The sequence below is a fragment of the Quercus robur genome, chromosome 5, assembly GCF_932294415.1.
Source record: "Quercus robur chromosome 5, dhQueRobu3.1, whole genome shotgun sequence".
Taxonomy (NCBI): domain Eukaryota; kingdom Viridiplantae; phylum Streptophyta; class Magnoliopsida; order Fagales; family Fagaceae; genus Quercus; species Quercus robur.
The window spans coordinates 20,477,849-20,498,329 of record NC_065538.1 but is presented as its reverse complement, the minus strand read 5'-3'; the positions used below and the strand labels follow the sequence as shown (position 1 = coordinate 20,498,329).

At 34.7% G+C, this 20,481-nt stretch overlaps 1 protein-coding gene across 7 annotated transcripts; it reads left to right on the top strand.

Annotated features, from left to right (window-relative positions):
- The first annotated feature begins 992 nt into the window (after positions 1 to 992).
- LOC126725459 (sulfite exporter TauE/SafE family protein 3-like) lies at positions 993 to 5,691 on the top strand. Of its 7 annotated transcripts, XM_050430215.1 has the most exons (13): positions 996 to 1,250; positions 1,339 to 1,967; positions 2,299 to 2,476; positions 3,032 to 3,232; positions 3,312 to 3,376; positions 3,484 to 3,511; positions 3,608 to 3,699; positions 3,765 to 3,857; positions 3,957 to 4,007; positions 4,213 to 4,434; positions 4,909 to 5,002; positions 5,115 to 5,255; positions 5,369 to 5,691. In XM_050430215.1, the coding sequence occupies exons 2-13, from the start codon at positions 1,749 to 1,751 to the stop codon at positions 5,443 to 5,445; spliced, it is 1,461 nt and encodes a 486-aa protein (XP_050286172.1). In that variant the 5' UTR covers positions 996 to 1,250; positions 1,339 to 1,748; the 3' UTR covers positions 5,446 to 5,691. The 7 variants fall into 7 exon arrangements, with proteins under 7 accessions (XP_050286176.1, XP_050286174.1, XP_050286173.1 ...); XM_050430219.1 differs by having other exon boundaries at positions 993 to 1,967; positions 3,623 to 3,699; positions 3,771 to 3,857; XM_050430217.1 differs by having other exon boundaries at positions 994 to 1,967; positions 3,623 to 3,699.
- The last annotated feature ends 14,790 nt before the right edge of the window (positions 5,692 to 20,481 follow it).

Genomic DNA, 20,481 nt, shown 5'->3' with positions numbered 1-20,481 from the left:
GCAGCATCACCAACAAAGATATGTCAACCAAGAAATGTATGAGAGTTCCATAAAAAATTTAAAAAAGAAATGCATGAGAAAAATCCATAGTTATCCCGCTAACTTAAGCATTAAAGTTACAAGGTTGATTCCACATAGATACTCCTCCAAGTTCTCTTCTATGTTGGTATAGGTATTTGATTGATCAGCCTACCATTTATCAACGGCTTTATCATTATGCTACAAGTTCCCTATCAGAGCTTGAAGTGTTACTAAAGTAAGGCTACAGTTTGTTTTGACGTAAAATTAATGAAAAAATTTGCATTAAACGACATTTTAAAGCTAGTATAGTAGTATTTCATAAAATTGTTAAATATTAAGACATTTAATCTTCAAATTACAAACAAAACTACAGGACCAATATGAAAAGAAAATCAAACATAAAAGGGTTAAAATGAAAATATTACTAAACTTTAAGGTCCAAAGATGTGCAATTAGTTTCAATTATTTGAGTAAGATACACACTTTTGTTACACAAAAGTGTGTATATATAACATGGTGTGTGTAAACAAACACAACCCATGGGTTTAGTTATATTTGAGTAAGAGTTTAAAAAGTATCTTTTATTAATGAGTATCTCGATCAGCTTATTGCACACACTTTAGTGTACACACAGTACATACAAGTCACAATTTATTGTAAATTGTGACTTCAAGTCATGATTTCAAGTTGGGTACACTTCCAAAGTAAGGTGTTTCCTCCTATTACATTCTTGGCGAATCTCATTAATTAATTAAATTTATGGTGAGGTCCACCATGTACGTGAGGAGTGAACACCAAATCGCCGTATTTCGTAAGTATCCATTAATTTCCTTAGGTAGCAAAGATTAATGCACATGCATGATTAAAACACATCCAAAAGCTTAGACTACAAAAGTTTTGGGATCCATCATGTTCATGTGCATAATTCATTCACCTTTTTATTAACAGTTCGTTGATACAAGACTTTAGTGCTCACAAGTCTACTTCAAGGTTCTCCCAAATCAGAATTACATGTCTTAGTTGGACTACGCTTAAACAAGTCGAATCAATTCTCTATCACCTCCAAAAGCAAATTCAATAATGTCTTATCTTCATGAAGAAGATTGAGACTGTTCCCTCTCAGCCAAGGAACTTAAATTTTCTACAAGGGGTAGCGTGTATTCTCAGGAATTTCATATAAACACAAAGTACCTTCACATGCGCAAAGCCAAGTTCTATTATTAATAACGGTAAAAACAGTAGCTCTTTTTTGTTTTAATCTTGAAGAATTTATTCCCTAAACACTAACTTTTACCCTTTGAAAAAACTTCATGAAAGTATTGGAGAGATAGAAGAGAGTGAAAGAGAGAGTTCACATCTACGGTTTCAAGCTCCTTTCTAGGTCATGCACTTATGTTACATGCATAGCGGTGCCTCACCAATACTTCTTTGGTGTGCTTTCCATTTAAGGTAACACACGCTAGCTCTTTCGAAATTCAGTTCAGTTTGGTGACTCTTTTTCAACTCAAAAGAGCCACACACGTTAGCTCCTTGGTGTGCTTTCCATTTTTTGGTCTACACCTTTTTAGTGTGCTGCAAGTGCAGAAGAGCTGTGTATAAGAAGTAGAGTTTGTTCAAATTTGAGTTTGTTGTTAACTTTTTATGCTCCATTTGAGTTCTGGATTTGAGGTAAATTCTATAAGAGTTTGATGTTTTGAGGGAAAGGGAGGTGAGAATTGAAATATATAATGGCTGGGAATGGATCAGAATGGTGGAGATCAAGATTGATTGGAATGGTTGCTTTGCTTGTTATGGCTTCTATGTATGTTGTCATAAAAGAAAGTTCGGAACACAAAGTTTCAAGTTACAAAGTGACTGAAGAGGTTGAAACTCATTTTGTAATGAAAGTATCAGACTCCCCAGGCCACCATAATAAATCAAGTCATCCATATGTACATATTTGGCCAGTAAGTCCATCTTTCATAACTTAGGATCGATATATTGGTTCATAGGATTTTTCATGTAATTCTTAGTTCATTCTTTATTCTTACTCTGGTTGCAAAAGAAATGTTGGAAAATTTGACTTTCTATGTTTCTGGTCTAGCAAATTCAACTAATTTGTGAAGTTGACAAAATTATTAAAAGGATTAAAGAATTATATGTGCTAATATTTTCTCATATTTTTGCTTCAAACAAATGAATTTTTTTTTACTCTAGATTCTTACTAAAGCAACCTTTTGCATTGATTCTAAGTACATAAAATTGTTTTCTGAAAATGTTGGAATATCGTTCTTATAGCTTGAGATATATGGACAGAAAATGAAATTTGGCTGGAAGATAGTGGTGGGAGCAATAATTGGATTCTTTGGGGCAGCGTTTGGGAGTGTGGGAGGAGTTGGTGGGGGTGGAATTTTTGTTCCAATGCTAACCTTGATTATTGGGTTTGATCAGAAATCATCAACTGCTCTATCAAAATGTAAGTACCCTCATCACTGGTTTTTCATGCCTTAAGCAGTTATTCGGGTCACTGAAAAGTTATTTAGAATGAAGAAGCCTAACATCTCTGCTCAGTTCTAACTTGTCATATGTAATTAGTTATTGGAAAGTGGGAGGATTAGATCTAAGAAATAAACCTTAATTAGTTACCGTCAAAGCCACCCGAGTTCATTCAAAGGTTTGCTAGGACTCGGAGTGGCAAGTGCCATTACCTAGATAAAGATCTTTACTTCTTTGATACCATGGAAATCCAATAGGCACTCTATCAGTCATTCCATAAGCTTTCTGACATAATGCAGCAGTTTATAGTTGGTTTTGCTTATCCGAGCATCATTTTCATATTACTATCTGTTTGATTCCTGAAGTGGAAGTGTGGTAGCTTGGAGCCTGAGAGCAGCTAGCATTTGGTTTATACAGTTTTCATACTTAATCGCCAAGATTATATTGTATAAAAGGCTGTTTTGCTGAATTACATTGCACTATTCTATTGAAGAACCTGTCAGCGATCGTCTTTGTTCTGGTTTGTTTTGGTCAGGTATGATCATGGGGGGAGCAGCTGCAACAGTTTTCTACAATTTAAGGCAAAGGCATCCCACCCTTGACCTGCCCATCATTGACTATAACTTGGCTCTTCTATTTCAACCAATGTTGGTGCTGGGAATTAGTATTGGAGTTTCTTTCAATGTGATTTTTGCTGAGTGGATGATCACAGTATTGTTAATTATCATCTTCATAGGTATATATTGTTTAAATTGTAGTCTTTTCTCCACTTCTTCTTCGACAACTTCCCTTGATTTGGTCATCCTGACATGCAGTTATGTCAACTAAGGCTTTCCTCAAGGGTGTTGAGACATGGAAAAAGGAAACCATAACTAAAAAGGTGGTCTGAAATTTTGCTCTCACTCAATGTTGACATTGATGTGTTTTTCTATGTTAATTTGGCCCATCCACTATTCCATTTCTTACCCTTTTTTTGGGGGGTTTCAGGAGGCTGCTCAACGCTTGCAATCAAATGGTGAGTTGGTCATGAAACTTTTTTGGTTTGGTGCTCTAAGTCTATCTTGGATATCTTAGAGAATCATTTTGGCAGGCTAACTTCCCGTTTAATCAGGTATTGGTAGTGCAGATGTTGAACTCAGACCCCTACCTGAAGGCCAGAGCAATGATGCTCATACAGAAACCAAGGACTCAAAAAAATCAGAGGTTAGAAAATATAGGCAGTAATTACGACCATGATTTATGATTTTTAGGACTCACTTCTGTAGCAGGTCCAGGTTTCTATTCTTGAGAACATTTACTGGAAGGAACTTGGAATTATTGTTGCTGTCTGGGTCGTAGTCCTTGCATTGCAGATTGCCAAGGTTTACTTTTCAATTTTCATCATAAAAGTGTAAATTTTGGAGTTCTCTGATTTTGTCATCTACTAGTGAACTGATGGGATGCTAATGTGTTGGACACAGAATTACACAACAACTTGTTCAGTGCCATATTGGATCTTAAACCTCTTGCAGGTACCTTCTATGACATCGATAAGGGAACAGATTAATTTCTTCATTTCATTATTCTTTAGGTGGCTATTTTGGGTATGAAATCACAACCTCATTGTTAAGAATTGGGGCAAAGCATGACAGATGAGATGTGGACTTGATCCTAAAATTATAGAAATCCAGTTCTAATGCATCATTACTGATTGTTCTCCTTTCTTGTTGTTTTTAGATCCCTGTGACAGTTGGAGCGACATCATATGAGGCTGTTGGCCTGTACAAAGGGGGGAGAGTGATTGCATCAAGGGGAGAAGCAGGCACAAATTTGCGACTACACCAGCTGGTTCTTTATTGTGTCTGTGGCATTGTAGCTGGAATTATTGGTGGGTTGCTAGGTCTTGGTGGAGGGTTCATTTTGGGTCCACTGTTTCTGGAGCTGGGAATCCCTCCTCAGGTACATTTTATGCTTTTTGTAAAACTATAACATATTGATGCTGTAAGTTTGTGTTTACTTATCCAGCAAGCTGTTGATAGTTCAAACCATCTTCTTTTTTAGGGAACTCTTATCTAAAATAGTTCACTTGGTGGTTAAATTATAGGTATTTGAACTAAGCAAGCATAATCTTATTGTACAAACTCTAAAAACATTTTTCTTAATGGTTAAGTTATACATATTTGAAGTAAGCCATCTTTGGAAGAAAATCTAAAAGAGTTGAGTTGGTGGTTAAGCTAGTGTAATACATACATGGTTACAGTATCATTTGGCACTCACTTTCACTTGAACATCTAGAATAAAAACAAAAAACTTCAATGTACCTTTCAAAAAGTAATCTTGCCTTATTATAATTATAAAACACCCCTATACTATTTTACAACTTAAAGTCAAATTTTTCTTTCATGGACTGACTAATTTAGAATCTTCATGTAGGTGTCAAGTGCCACAGCCACATTTGCCATGGCATTTTCCTCATCCATGTCTGTGGTGGAATACTATCTTCTAAAACGCTTCCCTCATCCTTATGGTAATCAATTTGAGCACCACCATACAGATCTTACCTTAAACAAGTATTAGAGACATGAATTGCTTTCAAAGTTCAGCATAAATAATTGTCATTTTCTATTTACACCCTGCAGCTCTCTACTTTTTTGCTGTGGCGATCATTGCTGCTCTCGTTGGACAATATGTGGTAACAAAAGTGATTGCAATGATAGGGAGAGCATCTTTGATTATCTTCATTTTGGCTGTCACAATTTTTATAAGCGCAATATTACTAGGTATGTGTCACTTGGGGCAAACATGCATATATTCCTTGGTGTTCTGTTCATTGATTTTAGTCAGATTGGATTAATTTCAAAAGTGCTAACGACTTCTCTTCCTTGTTAAACAGGTGGGGTTGGCATAGATCGCATGATCAAAAAGATTGAGCACAAGGACCACTTGGGATTTTATAGCCTCTGCAAATAGACTTAAAACCTGTTACTTTTCAGCCTAACTCAAACTTTTTCTCATACCAGGCAACCAGATTCTTTGAAACCTGCAAAGAGCAATATATCAGGCTTGTTACAGTATATATATCAAATAAAAGCTCCACTCTTAGGCTTTGTATTTTGTAGTTTATAACTTTTAATGGCAGTTGGTTTGTGGTACTCCTCTTTGCACCAATTGATCTGTACCTAATTCAAGTATGAAGGCAGGCACTGCTTCAACCTCCACGCTCTCTAGATTTTACCTTTTTTTTTTTGCATGAAGTTATATGTTGGCAACCTTGAAAAGCAATGATTGGATGCTGGAAAGTTCCATAATCATCTAAGGGTAGTTCTCAAAGATACTAGGGATGAGTTGTGTGGTGTCTATAATAGGGACATGATGCTGGAGTATTTGATAAAAAAAGATGTGCTTCTAGGAAGCATTTGGCTATGTTTGTCACTTTCTTAAAAGAAGACGATGCAGTATATGTCAAATGATTGAAACAACGCACTGTGTCTCATTCTTCTTATTGTGGGGGGTTTTGGATTCTTCAAATTAGAATAACAAATATGAACAACCTTGACATTGGTTCATTTAGCAGATAAAGAACTGCAAAATCTGACTAGTTTGCACTTGCCAACCGGAAAATTCATGAATCCGAACTAAAAAAATAGGGTATGGGACCTATGGTTCATAAGAATAACAACTTGTTTTAATCTAATAAATTTCAAACCTGAACCCAATCTGGTTTGAATTGGCCAGTTGAGTCTACTTGTACCCACCCTAACCTGCTCATCAAGCCTTTATTATATAAATTTAAGCTTTTTTTTAATTTACTCATTTCCAATTTATGTTTGTATAATAACGTTTTATTAAATTGTAATATTTTAGATGAAAATAATAATAACATAACTCATCAACTTGACAAGAAATTCTCAAATATGAATCATTTCAATATCAAATCTGCTATTAACATTGAGTATTTTTTCATAAGTTCATTATAGATTTTCTTCCTGATTCTTCTTCTTTTTTTATTTACCTAGTTTGTTATATTTTATTCTTATTTCTTAAAGCGATATATATTATAAGATAAGAGTTTGGATTAGTTTTTTCCTTTTAACTTTTTAGCTTATTATTTATGTACAATTTTTTAAAAGCCTTAACATTTTTAAAGTACAATTATAATTTTGCCAACTTTTAGCAAATAGACAATAGGCTTTCAAAAAATAAAAATAAACTAATCCAAAATCACACTTAGTTTATAGGTGATTTGAACCTTATTTCATGTTTTGTGTATAATATGTATATGCATTTTCTTTTCTTATTTGGTATAAATAGTTATTAGACTACTAAACTATTAGAATTAATTATCGAATTATAAACTTAAGGATTTATGTGCATTCAATTTTTTTTTCTTTTATTTGTATTAAAAGAAATATGGAAAAGGAGATAATTTTTTTAAGTGAAAGAAATATGGGACATTTTGAGCTAATTCAATCCATTAGAATCCGAGTAAGGGTCATAGGAACTATATTCCATTTTAGTCCAAAAAATTCTGACTCAAATTTTGTTTGATCGAACTTGAACCAATGACTCAAACCATTTGTCATGTTTATGTTTTATCTTGCCCTATTTCTTATTGTTGATGGGTATCCACTTCGAAAGCTTATAATTTCCATCTTTTTGCCTTTTGTCTCACTTTTTATTAAATGAACAACAAAATTAACATTTTTTTTTTTTTTTTTGGTTTGACAAAATTAACATTTTTAAAAATTAAGATAACTTTTAGTAGCTTTTTTTCCCACCTTTATATTTTATCAAATGAAGAGCCATATACACACACACACAAATATGCTAACATGTGCCTTTAACATGTGTTAGATTACGTCATGGTCTATCTTTAGAATTATTGAGACACTTCAGCCTAATGCGATATATGGATATGGTTGTGGATGAACTAAGTTATTTATGAATAGCTTGAGCTCGGCTTTGAAAAATACTTGTTTATATTCATTTGTTTAACAAGCAAGCGAAGCTTAAGCTTAACTATTAAACGCACCAAGTTCAAAGATAATAACATGTTTGTGAACATAAGGCTCGATTTAACTATAAATAATATTATATTTTTACAAGTATAATTGTGTATATATATATATATATATTGACTTGAGATTGAATTGTATAAGTTTATAAATAGGTCCATATGATGTAAATATTAATATAGTTTAATATAATATGAACTGTCCATTTGTAATTAAAATTTATAGATTTGTAAATGGGTGATCTAGTCATAGTTTTACTATATATGGGACAAAAATAAATTAATCAAGTAGTTTTTAAACAATTCGAGCATGTTCGACAAGAAAATGAACCAAATTTGATCATGATCATGTAATCTTATTTTGGATCAAGTTCAACTTGTGTTTGAAATGAAATTAAGCGAATAAGCATGAATTTTTAATACTAGGTTTAGGTCAACTTATCTACAACCTCATTTATATGAATAAGAATTTGATAGCCATTCATTTGTATATTTCTTTTTCAATATTGGATGGTAAAGTAAATTTGAATCTTGATTTAGTGAGTGTTGACATTGTTCATGAATAATAAAATCTCTTACTTTCACATCTACTTTATTCTAGAAAAGCACCAAAAGGTCACACAGTTCGCCACGGAGAAACTTGACAAAAGATGGTAGCATCAATTCTTCCAAATTCCAAGTATATATATGTAACATATAATATGTTTTACTTTTCATCTATAAAGTGCTATAATATCTTCCCATATCCTAGTGATGAGTCTGATGGTGTTGGGGTTTTCTTTCTGTGGATTGCTATGTATCTTTGTAAGACCCAATATTTTGGGGAATCCAAGACCATAAGTCACTCTGGCTAGTGGGTTGCTAATCGCAACCATAACAGTTCAAGCCTGAAATAACAAAGCCCAAAAGAAAGCCCCAAAACCTGAAAAGTATGGACTAAATATATCCACTGTTAAGCAAGCTTGTGACAAAAGTTTTGGAATTTGTCATTCTGTTTTAGTACCAGCATTGCTAGTGGGTTTTACTACTCCTATTGTTTACCCATTAACTTATTTGGGCTTTTGAGTGTCATGGCTTGCTTCTTCTATTGCTAGCAGATTTAGTGCAAATAGGGGGCCCAATCTGTGTGGGTTAAGTTTCATTGGTTATAGAGCCCAAATTATTATGGGTCCTTTAGCCCGGTTCGGTGTAGGTCATTTTGTCCAAATAATTTATGTATTCATAATGTTCTAGATACTTAGGGACTGTTTGGTATATCATTTTAAACATATGTTTTTAGTTTTTGAATAACATTATACGCATTTTCATACACTTTTTCACCCATACGTATTTTAAAAAAAATTGAAAACTGTTGTTTAAATCCAAGTACCAAACAGACCCTTATGTATCATAAAGCCCAATTTTGGTTTTTGCGTAGCATAAGCTCTGGCTTAATTGTGGATCATTTAAAAAGTCTACTTTTGTGTGAGTGTGGGTCATCTAGCCCAATTAGGTTGCTACTCATTTAGCCAGCTTAGGGTTGCTGATCATAAATTCCAGCTTACTAGAGTGTCATTTAAGCTTAGACTTGCAGAATCGCAGGCCATTTAATCTAGTTTTGTGTTTTATTGACTTATTATTGGGTTTAAAAGTAGGGGTGTGCAGTCAACTCGCCAACCCGCCAAAACCAATTCGATCCAACCCAACCCACCGGGTTGGGTCGATTTTTAGGGTTTGGTGGGTTGGGTTGGGTTACAAAATTTTTTTTGATAGCGGGTCGGGTTGGATTTGGATCATAAAATTTCAAATCTGTCAAACCCAACCCGACCCATCCATATATTTAATATATATATATATATAAAATATATTATATAATTAATAAAATTTTTAAAATAACTAGTTCTTTCTATCCTATATAAATGTCAATTAGTTCACACAAACCATAGTAAATTACTATTGTTGTTTAGTCATTAGTGTTATTTGTCTTTAACGAGTTACATTAATACTAATCTTTGGATTTTTTTAATATATTAATATTTATATTTTTTTCTACTCAATTTAATAATAATAAAAAAAATATTTGTCAAACCTATGAGTTCAACCCAATCCAACCCGACCCATATAAGTTGGGTTGGACTTATATGGGAAAAACTTGCCAAACAGACTATTTTTAGGAAAAAATTAGGCGTATGGCACGTGTTCAAAGTTATATAATAAGTTAGACTGTTTTTGAAAGTCGAGTTTGGCAAACTCGACTTTGGGCTGGAAAACGCACACTATAGTGGCGTTTTTTTAGTGGCTATAGCAGCGTTTATGTAAAACGCCACTAAAAAAAAACGCCACTATTGTGTCAATAATCCAGCCCAAAGTCGAGTTTGCCAAACTCGACTTTCAAAAACAGTCTAACTAACTAAATAAGTTTGGACGCGTGCTGTCCGGCTAAAATTTTTCAGAATTTTCACTGTTTGGCAAATTTTGCCAACTTATATGATAAGTTGGGTTGGATTAAATTTTTTTTAACCCATCATAGTGAGTTGGGTCAAAAAATCCTCTCAGTCTAACCCAACCTAACACATGCACACCCTGTTTAAAAGTCCAAAAGGTCTGGTGCCTGGGTCTTTGGCTTCGCATATATTCATTTCAGCCCGCCTATTTTTAATTGAGTTGGCATTAGGTGCCTAGGGGTTGGTAGGAACATTGAATGATCATCAAATGACTGTGATGTGATGCTTTCAACAAAGATGGAGGCAATAGCAATTTGCAACATAAATTAGAGAAAATTTAATATGTTAACGTATCTTAACGACCATGTCTAATTAATTGAGATTATTCCCATTTGACTTTGAATTATCAAAATTAGGATTTTAGATCAATTGTGTTAGGTTAGGAGCAGGGGCGGCTTGATGCATTTGGGGGCCTAAGGCGAAAATTGATCATCTTATTTAGATGCAAAATTACTACTAATTAACATGAACTACATAGAATTTTTTTTTTTTTTGAATTTTTAAGACAAAAAAAGTTTGACAAAATTTTTCATACTTGTTGATGTGGTAGATTGATAGTGGTAAGTAAAACAGTGGTGTTAGTAGTAGATTTAGATGAAAACTAGTAAAAGTTTGCTAATTAAACTCTTATTATTATTTTTTTTTTTAGAAGTGCAACATTCACAATATTTTTTACAACAAATCCTAGATTTTAAACTGTTTTTTGTTTTTTATTTGAAAATATCACTATAATTATTTTTTTGCCATTAACAATAGGCTGTAATAACTTGCTACTTAGCATTAGTTGTAAAAGTGTTGTGAAAAATATTGTGGACGACGTTGCATTTTTCTCTATTTTTTTATTTGTTTTTCATCTAATAAAAAAAATTATTTTATTTATTGATTATAAATAATCCTATTGGTTAAAATTTAGGGGCCTTTTTTTTACTTGGGACCTTAGGCGGTTGCATTTTTTGCTCCACCATAGAGCCGGCCCTGGTTAGGAGTCTTAGTTTGACTATAACTCAATGACAAATGAGTCCTTTTTTTTTTTTAATCCAAATCATTGCCCATGTATTGGTCCTATTGGCATGAGCAAGTGTCACTAAAATAATTCATGGATTATAAATCACAAGTAGGATTAAATATACTCAAAAAGGACGACCACAACATGTTTACAATTATTATGCAAGATCTAAGAATATTTCAAATGCCAACAATGTATCAAATATACAATTATAATGCAAGATCTAAGAATATTTCAAATGCCAACAATGTATCAAATATACAATTATTAAGGCCAAGAAGTGATATTAACGACAAGAAGTGATATGTTACAAGTTTCAATTGAGTGAAATACAAGGAATATCTCAAGACATATAAATATTGGGAAACCAAATAAGTCAAAAATAACAGGTATAAGGAATTGGTGCAAATGGCTAGGATATTTCAAAGGTGCATTATAAAAAAGGAAAAGAGGTCAGTATTACGTGTAAGACCCTGGTGCACACAATAACTAAGTAACCAAAATCACACATTACAAGATTTGTCACCAAGATCATCAGAGCATATGCCAAAGAAGTATACTACCATCAAATTAAGTAAGAATATGTTAAATCTCAAACTTATAGTATCACTTCAAGTGAAAGTATCTCTAATTCCAAGATCCTCAATTTATTATTTTATCTATTAGTAATTGCTTAGTTCTTAAGATAAAACTACCATAAATTAAACTAGCCATAATTGAACATACCTCAATTCAATCAATTCCATATAAATCCTTCTCATTTTAAAAACCAAGCTTAGATAAATAAAAACCCTAATTTCCGAGAACCCCCCCCCCCCCTCCTTTTAACTTACCAAAAATTTAATTAATCGTAATGCTTAAATCACCTCACCAAATTAACATTAATCAAATCTACAATTTTGCACCTTAATTTCACGCAGGGCCCTTCCATTGAGATCAAAGCACTTATATCATTAAAATTCCTAAATCTGACCTAGCTAGGTCAAAACTTTAAGGATTTAAATTTTTTGGATTAAAGTTAAACAACTAATAGATTAAAAGCCCTAATCTAATGTAACAAATTTTATTTGTAAATACCCAAATTTGATAATTTATCTTCACCTGACCATAGTTTGAGCTATTAAGAGTTGTGAATTTTCATTTAGAATCCTCAATTTCACTCTTAGACATTCACTATTACGAGTTATGGTATGTTTGGTACATTGAATGAAAATGGTGATAGGAATAGTAATCTTTATTTTTGAGAATAAATAATATTGTAATAGAATAACTAATCCTATTAATATATTTTTTAATTTAAAATTAGTTATTATCTAGAAATTGTAGTTATGTCATGTGGCTATCTTTAGACAAATTTCTACACTCATTAATTATTAAAATAGTTTATTGTAGATTAAACTTTAATTATTACTGTAGGGACACGATTTGTTTAACGGCCCAAAAATGACGTTGGACTCGTATGCAATGGGCCCCAACAATATGATTTGTAGAGAGTGGGCATGAAAGGCATGACCTTGGGCACAGGTGGACGGTTTGATCGTGGCGTCTATGGAAATTCTTATATGGGCGGGCCTGGCTTGACTAGTTAAGCCCTCCATTGGTACGGGTTGTAGGACTTTTTTTTGTCCTCGAACGCTGTCCAAGGATCCTTATATCCTTCCCTTTCTCCCCTTTTACCGGGGGAGAGAGTCCTCTACTTTCTTCTGGGGGTCTTTCTCTTTTATACTCATGTTTGTTCTTTTATTTAGAGTCCATGTGTAAGTTTCACTTTTCTGGGGTGCAAACCTGTCTTGTCAACCCATACCCAGTATGGTTTGGGGTCATTGGGAAAGTTAAAAGGTATGGTTTAAAGCATGGACTTGTCAAATACAGGGCTTGGTATTATGACGTTGGCAGCTTTTCCCTTACTCTGCTCCTGAACTCAGTTTCCCCCTTTCTTCAGTCATTTTGTGAGGTGCCGAGCAAGAGGTCGTCCTCGGCAATGGCTCTCCTCGACTTGGGCCCTAGACCCTGGGGCCCCATGTAGAGTGGGATTGGGCCGCGAATTCACTAGCCCCACAATAGCCCCTCAAAATCCTGCTGCCCGACTTTTAGTTGGGGATGAGGATTTTGATAATGCTGGGCCCGCATCACGACTCACTCAGATTATGTACTTTTTGATGTTTGGCCTTTTCCATTTGCATAGGAGATGCACCGGATTAAGAGGCATTCGTTTAGTCTTTAGTCACGCGGTGCCCTTTGACGTTCCAGTGTTCGAGACGCGCCTTCACGAGAATCCTTTAACCTTATGGTTGCAGGTGGCATTGGAAATTGAGCCGAAACCATTTTGTCTGTAGCGTTCCTTGGAACTCTGCGTGAATTAAATGCCACCTCCTGGTCTTTTAAATAAATAGGATAGGAGGTTGCTCTACTTACACATAAATCCTTCAGTTTCCTCCCAAACCATAATCCTTCAGCCATAATCACAGCCTCCGTATCCGGTGTTATCCACCCTTAGTGTAATATGCTTAAGGCGCGGGTTGGGGTGAAGGAACTCCATCCGCCACAGAGGCGTCGGGTCCTTCCGAGACTCAAGGTAGCGTGGTCTGGGCAAGGGAGGCACAGATTCAAGAAAATATTCCGTCTTGACAAAGGGGAAATGGTGTTTCTCCTTCTTTTAGTCAAAATCCGAAGCAGGTACTGGTCGCACCAGATTCTTGGTGCATCAGAAGTAGAGTTTTTCGCCATCAGCGCCGTCTGCTTTATCGCAGACGTGGTTACGTGAAGGCCCATCAACTTCCGGCTCCCTGCACCTTTTCTTCAACGGTGCTGCCCTCAAGTTGGGTTCTCTGCACCTTTTCTTCAGCTCCGCTAGCCCGAAGTCGGGCTCTCTACGCCTTTTCTTCAACGGTGCAGGCCCCACGTTGGGTTCTTTGACTGCCTGAGTTATAGGCATGTAAAAGTGTTGAGGAATGATTTTCCTTGAACAACAGCAGCCAACCTCTCCTCTGTGTTACTTCCTCGGCTTTCTCTTTATTTTCTTGTATTTTCCTTTTCGCTTATGTAGTTAGCTCCAGTATAAGCTTATTCCAGCTTTTCATTGTACGCTGTACTATTTCTTTGTCTTAATAAAAGTGGAATTTATTTACTTGTTTTGGATATTTTTCTCTTCTTTTTGTTTTTGCAACAACTACTTTGTGAATGGGTGTGCTCTTGGTGTGTTTTTCTTCAATGATACTTAGAGCAGGAAACCTTGAAACATAATCCGACTAATTCTACTTTACCGACATTACCAGGCACAATAACGATGATTCACAGTAAATTAAACTCAGGAAACTAACCGAGATAACAGCTGAATATTCCGTAATACATGCGAGGAGACCGTCCGAGAACGATAAACTCTAAATAATTCATCCGAGAGGATGGCCGAGCAGTGAGGGACTTCGATTGTGTTTTTGGTAACATATTGCTCTATATTGCATCAATCCCTTTGGTACTGAGGATCTGAGAGCAGACTTGGGAATCCATGCAGTTTAGGGATTAACCCAATTGTTAATGAAGAGCTTTCTTCGGACAGATGTTAAGGTCCATGTAACGTAGTTTTTCTTTTGAGTACTTGGTTTCCCTAGAGGCTTGAGTTCGAGGACCATGCAAGGCCTTCGTTCTGTCCAAAACTTGTATTTTTCTTTTAAGTAGTTGGTTTCCCCAGAGGCTTGAGTCCGAGAACTATGCAAGGCCTTGGTTCTGTCCAAAACTTGTAGTTTTTCTTTGTGTACTTGGTTTCCCCATAGGCTTGAGTCCGAGGACCATGCAAGGCCTTGGTTCTGTCCAAAACTTGTATTTTTCTTTTAAGTAGTTGGTTTCCCCAGAGGCTTGAGTCCGAGGACCATGCAAGGCATTGGTTTTGTCCAAAACTTGTATTTTTCTTTTAAGTAGTTGGTTTCCCCAGAAGCTTGAGTTCGAGGACTATGCAAGGCCTTAGTTCTGTCCAAAACTTGTATTTTTTCTTTTCAGTAGTTGGTTTCCCCAGAGGCTTGAGTCCGAGGACCATGCAAGGTCTTGGTTCTGTCCAAAACTTGTATTTTCTTTTAAGTAGTTGGTTTCCCCAGAGGCTTGAGTCCGAGGACCATGCAAGACCTTGGTTCTGTCCAAAACTTGTATTTTTCTTTTAAGTAGTTGGTTTCCCCAGGGGCTTGAGTTCGAGGACCATGCAAGGCCTTGGTTCTGTCCAAAACTTGTAGTTTTTCTTTGTGTACTTGGTTTCCCCATAGGCTTGAGTCTGAGGACCATGCAAGTCCTTGGTTCTGTCCAAAACTTGTATTTTTCTTTTAAGTAGTTGGTTTCCCCAGAGGCTTGAGTCCGAGGACCATGCAAGGCCTTGGTTCTGTCCAAAACTTGTATTTTCTTTTAAGTAGTTGGTTTCTCCAGAGGCTTGAGTCCGAGGACCATGCAAGGCCTTAGTTCTGTCCAAAACTTGTATTTTTCTTTTAAGTAGTTGGTTTCCCCAGGGGCTTGAGTCTGAGGACCATGCAAGGTCTTGGTTCTGTCCAAAACTTGTAGTTTTTCTTTGTGTACTTGGTTTCCCCATAGGCTTGAGTCCGAGGACCATGCAAAGCCTTGGTTCTGTCCAAAACTTGTATTTTTTCTTTATTTATCTATTGATTTAATTTCCAAAGGTTAGCCCCTTGACCCAGGTGGGTAGGGGTTAACTTAATGTTGGAAGCCCCTAGAATTGCCTGTGTCCTTGGCACTGCCAGGCATAGCTCGTAGTGGGAACTTATGTTGGAACAACAACAACCTGTCGCTGGTAATGAAGGCACCCTCATAGACCCTTGCTCGACAAAGGCTTAACTCCGCCGCCGCCTGAGCCAACGCGCAAGCCTTCCCACAGACGGCGCCAATTGTAGGGACACGATTTGTTTAACGGCCCAAAAATGACGTTGGGCTCGTATGCAATGGGCCCCAACAATATGATTTGTAGAGAGTGGGCTTGAAAGGCATGACCTTGGGCACAGGTGGACGGTTTGATCATGGCGTCTATGGAAATTCTTATATGGGCGGGCCTGGCTTGACTAGCTAAGCCCTCCATTGGTACGGGTTATAGGACTTTTTTTTGTCCTCGGATGCTGTCCAAGGATCCTTATATCCTTCCCTTTCTCCCCTTTTACCGGGGGAGAGAGTTCTCTACTTTCTTCTGGGGGTCTTTCTCTTTTATACTCATGTTTGTTTTTTCATTTAGAGTCCACGTGTAAGTTTCACTTTTCTGGGGTGCAAACCTGTCCTGTCAACCCATACCCAGTATGGTTTGGGGTCGTTGGGAAAGTTAAAAGGTATGGTTTAAAGCATGGACTTGTCAGATACAGGGCTTGGTATTATGACGTTGGCAGCTTTTCCCTTACTCTGCTCCTGAACTCAGTTTCCCCCTTTCTTCAGGCATTTCGTGAGGTGCCGAGCAAGAGGTCGTCCTCGGCAATGGCTCTCCTCGGCTTGGGCCCTAGACCCTGGGCCCCCATGTAGAGTGGGATTGGGCCGCGAATTCACTAGCCCCACAATTACCAATATTTTAGTCAAAATAAAATCCAATTACCTAAATTCTAAGAAAACTTTAAAATTCTCCTTCAACTAAAATTATATTACAAAGTTTTAATTTAATTCTACATTCTCATTAATTATCAAAAGTTTTGTTTGATGAATTTATAGAATTCAAAACCAGAATATATAAACCCTAGATCAAATTATTCCCCTAAACTTAAAGTTGAAATCTCTCAAATTCGTACAAAATTTCTTAGAATTAAGTAAAACTGACATCAATTATTGAAAGAATAGGGCTGGGTTACGTACTAGGAAGGGTCCAATAAAAAAAAGAGTCAATAAAACTCGGATTTGGTCATGAACAAACAAAAATCTCAATCTTTTTCAGTGAGATTTGGCTAGAATCCAATGAAGACACCTTATATTACAAGGTTGGGCAGCAATAATTTGTGATAGAGGAGGATTTAAAAACCCTTATTTGCCTCAAATATATATATATATATATATAGGTTTGAGAATAGTATAGATCAAGGTATTAACACCATCAGGAATACCACAACCAATACTTTCATCAAAAATAGGCAAACCTTCATCATTCTTTTTAACAGCATGTTTAATAGACTCTCTGGATTCTTCAATGATATATGAATCCCACCATCCATGAAGAGTACCAAAAAAACCAGTAACAAGTAAATTAACAATTTCAGGTTGATCAAGATCATGGTTATTTTGATAAGCAATACCAACCATAGACATATGACACATATTTTTTAGAAACATTTTTCTTCTTAGCATAGAAATCATTAGGTTTAACAAATTTATTTCTGTATTTTTTATATTTCTTATGGCTTTTATCATGTTTTTTACTTTTTTGCCTTGAAGGAGCAATAGGAGGCAAATCATATTGTTTACAAAAATTACCCATTTCATATTTAAATTTTCTTTTATTCTTTAATTGATGTTTTAACAATTTTTCATCATTATACATATTGATACCAAGTTTTTTAATAGTACTGAAAATATTATATGTATAAATTTTTATTGGGCGCCACACAATTCTAATCTTGAAGTATTGGCCCATGGTGATCTATGCACTATGCTGATGGTGATGGTGATCTTAAAATTATGTTACGCAGGGTATATCAGCCTAATACCGTAATACCTTATGTCTGATGATGGGGAAGTGACTAATTAATATTGCAAGCTCCACCAACTGATTTTTGTGCATGAAGATATTGTTTATTTGGCTCTCTGTGTCTCTCTCTCTAAGACAGTAAAACAGGAAAAGTACTCTTGTTTTTTTATCCATAAAGAAAGAAAGAAAGAAAGCGAAAGTACTCTTGTTAATTACTTCAGCTGAAATGAAATGTGAATGAAACAGCTTGCCTACAGCACGTAGTAAAATGTTCATTCCTTTTCTCTGTGAAATAATTTTTAGAAGATTGGATTTTAGAGTCCACTGCAGGTTTATATGAATGTTCTTTAAACAAAAGAATATGGATGAAAATCATGAAGGTTTTTTTTTTTTATATGATGTGAAAATCATGGGTGGGATGATCGGATGGGAAAACTAATGAATGTAAATTTGCATCGACTGCTACAGTGGAAAACTCAAATATGAAGAAAGTCTCATTTTAGGCTATTATGTATATGACGTGAAGACTGAACTTACAAATTGTAGGATCATGGGGGCTGCACGTTTATTGTCTGCACCAAATGTCTATTGTACGTGTACTAACTTCTAAGCATTATTAGTTGAATAACCAGTAATTTGACCCGTGCTTAAAGGACCCAAACAATTACATGCAGTTCAATCATTGGCCTAACAAATTCAAAAAGTAACAACTAACGATACTCTTTTTCTGTTCAATGCAGCAAAGTCGTAAGAAGCAGATAGCTAGAGAGCACTTTCTTGATCAAATAAGGATTCGATAGAGCATTTGACAGAGTATAGGTTTGGTAGTTAAGCAACCATTATTATTAGAGCAATGCTATATACATAGACAACATTTTTTTTATAATTGTTGAGTTGATAAATTTTTACTGATTTTTATTTGAGCTTACTATTAAAATTACTTTTTAATCTATTTCTAATAATTTGTTATATCAGTAGGTGTCAAATTTTTTGTGTCTATAGACTTTCTCTTTTTAATATTATTATTATTATTTTCTAAACCAACACCAACTACAAATAATAGAGAAACCAATGTTTTGAAATTGGCTTTGATGACCATTTTTTAGTTTAACTATTGGAACCAATATTTTTTACATTGTTCTATTTTGACATATCATTAGAGAATCTGGACATCAACATTAATGAAAAAGCCAATAATCTTAAAGGTTGTGGTGCAGTCATGATTTTAATTCAGGAAAAAAAATAATTAAAAGACAATATGGGGTTCAAATCTTATCAATATTAAAAATCAATTGATGTATACCTGTTATAGAAAAATGGATAAGATTGAAAGTAAAATTAATCTAAATAATATTAATCGATATTAATAAATAAATAAAAAGATAAACATATATATACTAATGTGATTGTCAAACAAAATATAATATAGACATAAATTTTAATTTACTTCTCATACTTAGTTTAGTTTTTTCAATTGGAAGGTTTGTAATATTTCGATACGAGTTGGTTTAGAATTTGAATTTGAATCATTATTATAAATATGTTTCTCCATAATTCCTATTGACTACAAATATATGTTTCATATCATTAAAATAAAGAAAACAAAAATAATCAATTCATAGTTAATAGCAATCAAATTAAAATATTAATCAACCTAAAATTTAAACATGTAATTTGATCTCCTAAAATAAATTATTATAAAAGTGCTAGGAATATAGCAATGTTCATGTACAATTTTATCCCACTGCCTTGAATTAATGCTCTTAAAAAAATTATGTATAATTCAGCATTTCTTTCCTTATTATTTTAAGTAGTTAAAATTTGGGTCTATAGAAAAATACAGAGTTTGAAATTGTAAAAAACTTAAGAGATAGAAGAGAAAAAGATTAGTGGAGGCTAGAGTTTTAGTGTGGTATAGAAGGACATAAATAGTTTTTATTATTATTATTATTATTATTATTATTATGTGAGATCCTTTGATTCAAAGATTAAATTGCCGTGTGGGTTTCAGTTAGTTCAATTAGTAAAGTCTTTGATAATCGAATAAGAGATCTAGGGGTTCAATCCCCCGTTTACACCAAAAATTAATTGATGTCTTGGTCTGATGATAAAGAATTATCATCAGGAGTAGACGCCATAAGTTGAAATCTATTTATATCGAATTACCATGACAAAGACACTCAAAAAAAATATATAAATAAATTTTCCCTGAGATAGGCTTTGGCTTGAGAACATGTGGCAAGCAAAAAAAAGTTGTGTTTGGGGATCCACTACTTTGTTTTGTTTTTTTTTAATAAGAAGAACAAAATAGTTTTATGAAGCTGGGGTAGTATGGATCTGAGATTGCTTTATTTCAGTATGGGACGTTATATATATGTCACAATCAAAATGTTTTGTATTGTAATGAAGGGTTGCTATTTAGGTCAAAAAGCCCACTCTTCTTATCCCCATGTCTCCGTCATTGCTTAAAGAACCATCATTTCTACACCTACTAAGACCTAACTCATCAACCACAAAAAACCTCCCCTGCCACAATAAAAGTACTATATAAAACCTTTTTACATAATCAAACACCAACATAAAAGGTTTACTAAGTTTCCAGTCAAACAGATTCTACTTACTATTTGATTAAAATACCCATTTTTAATACACATTTTTAAATACAAAAACTTCAAATTTAAATATTTGATTGATAACATAGTTATTGACAAGGTTATCAATTTCGTACCGTACCGGATGGTACAGCCGGAATATACCGTACCGGCCAGTAATCCGGTACGTTTGACCCCCCTATTTCGTACTGGAAAAAATACCGGCCGTACCGGCCAATTTCGAGCAATACCGGCTGGTACCGGCC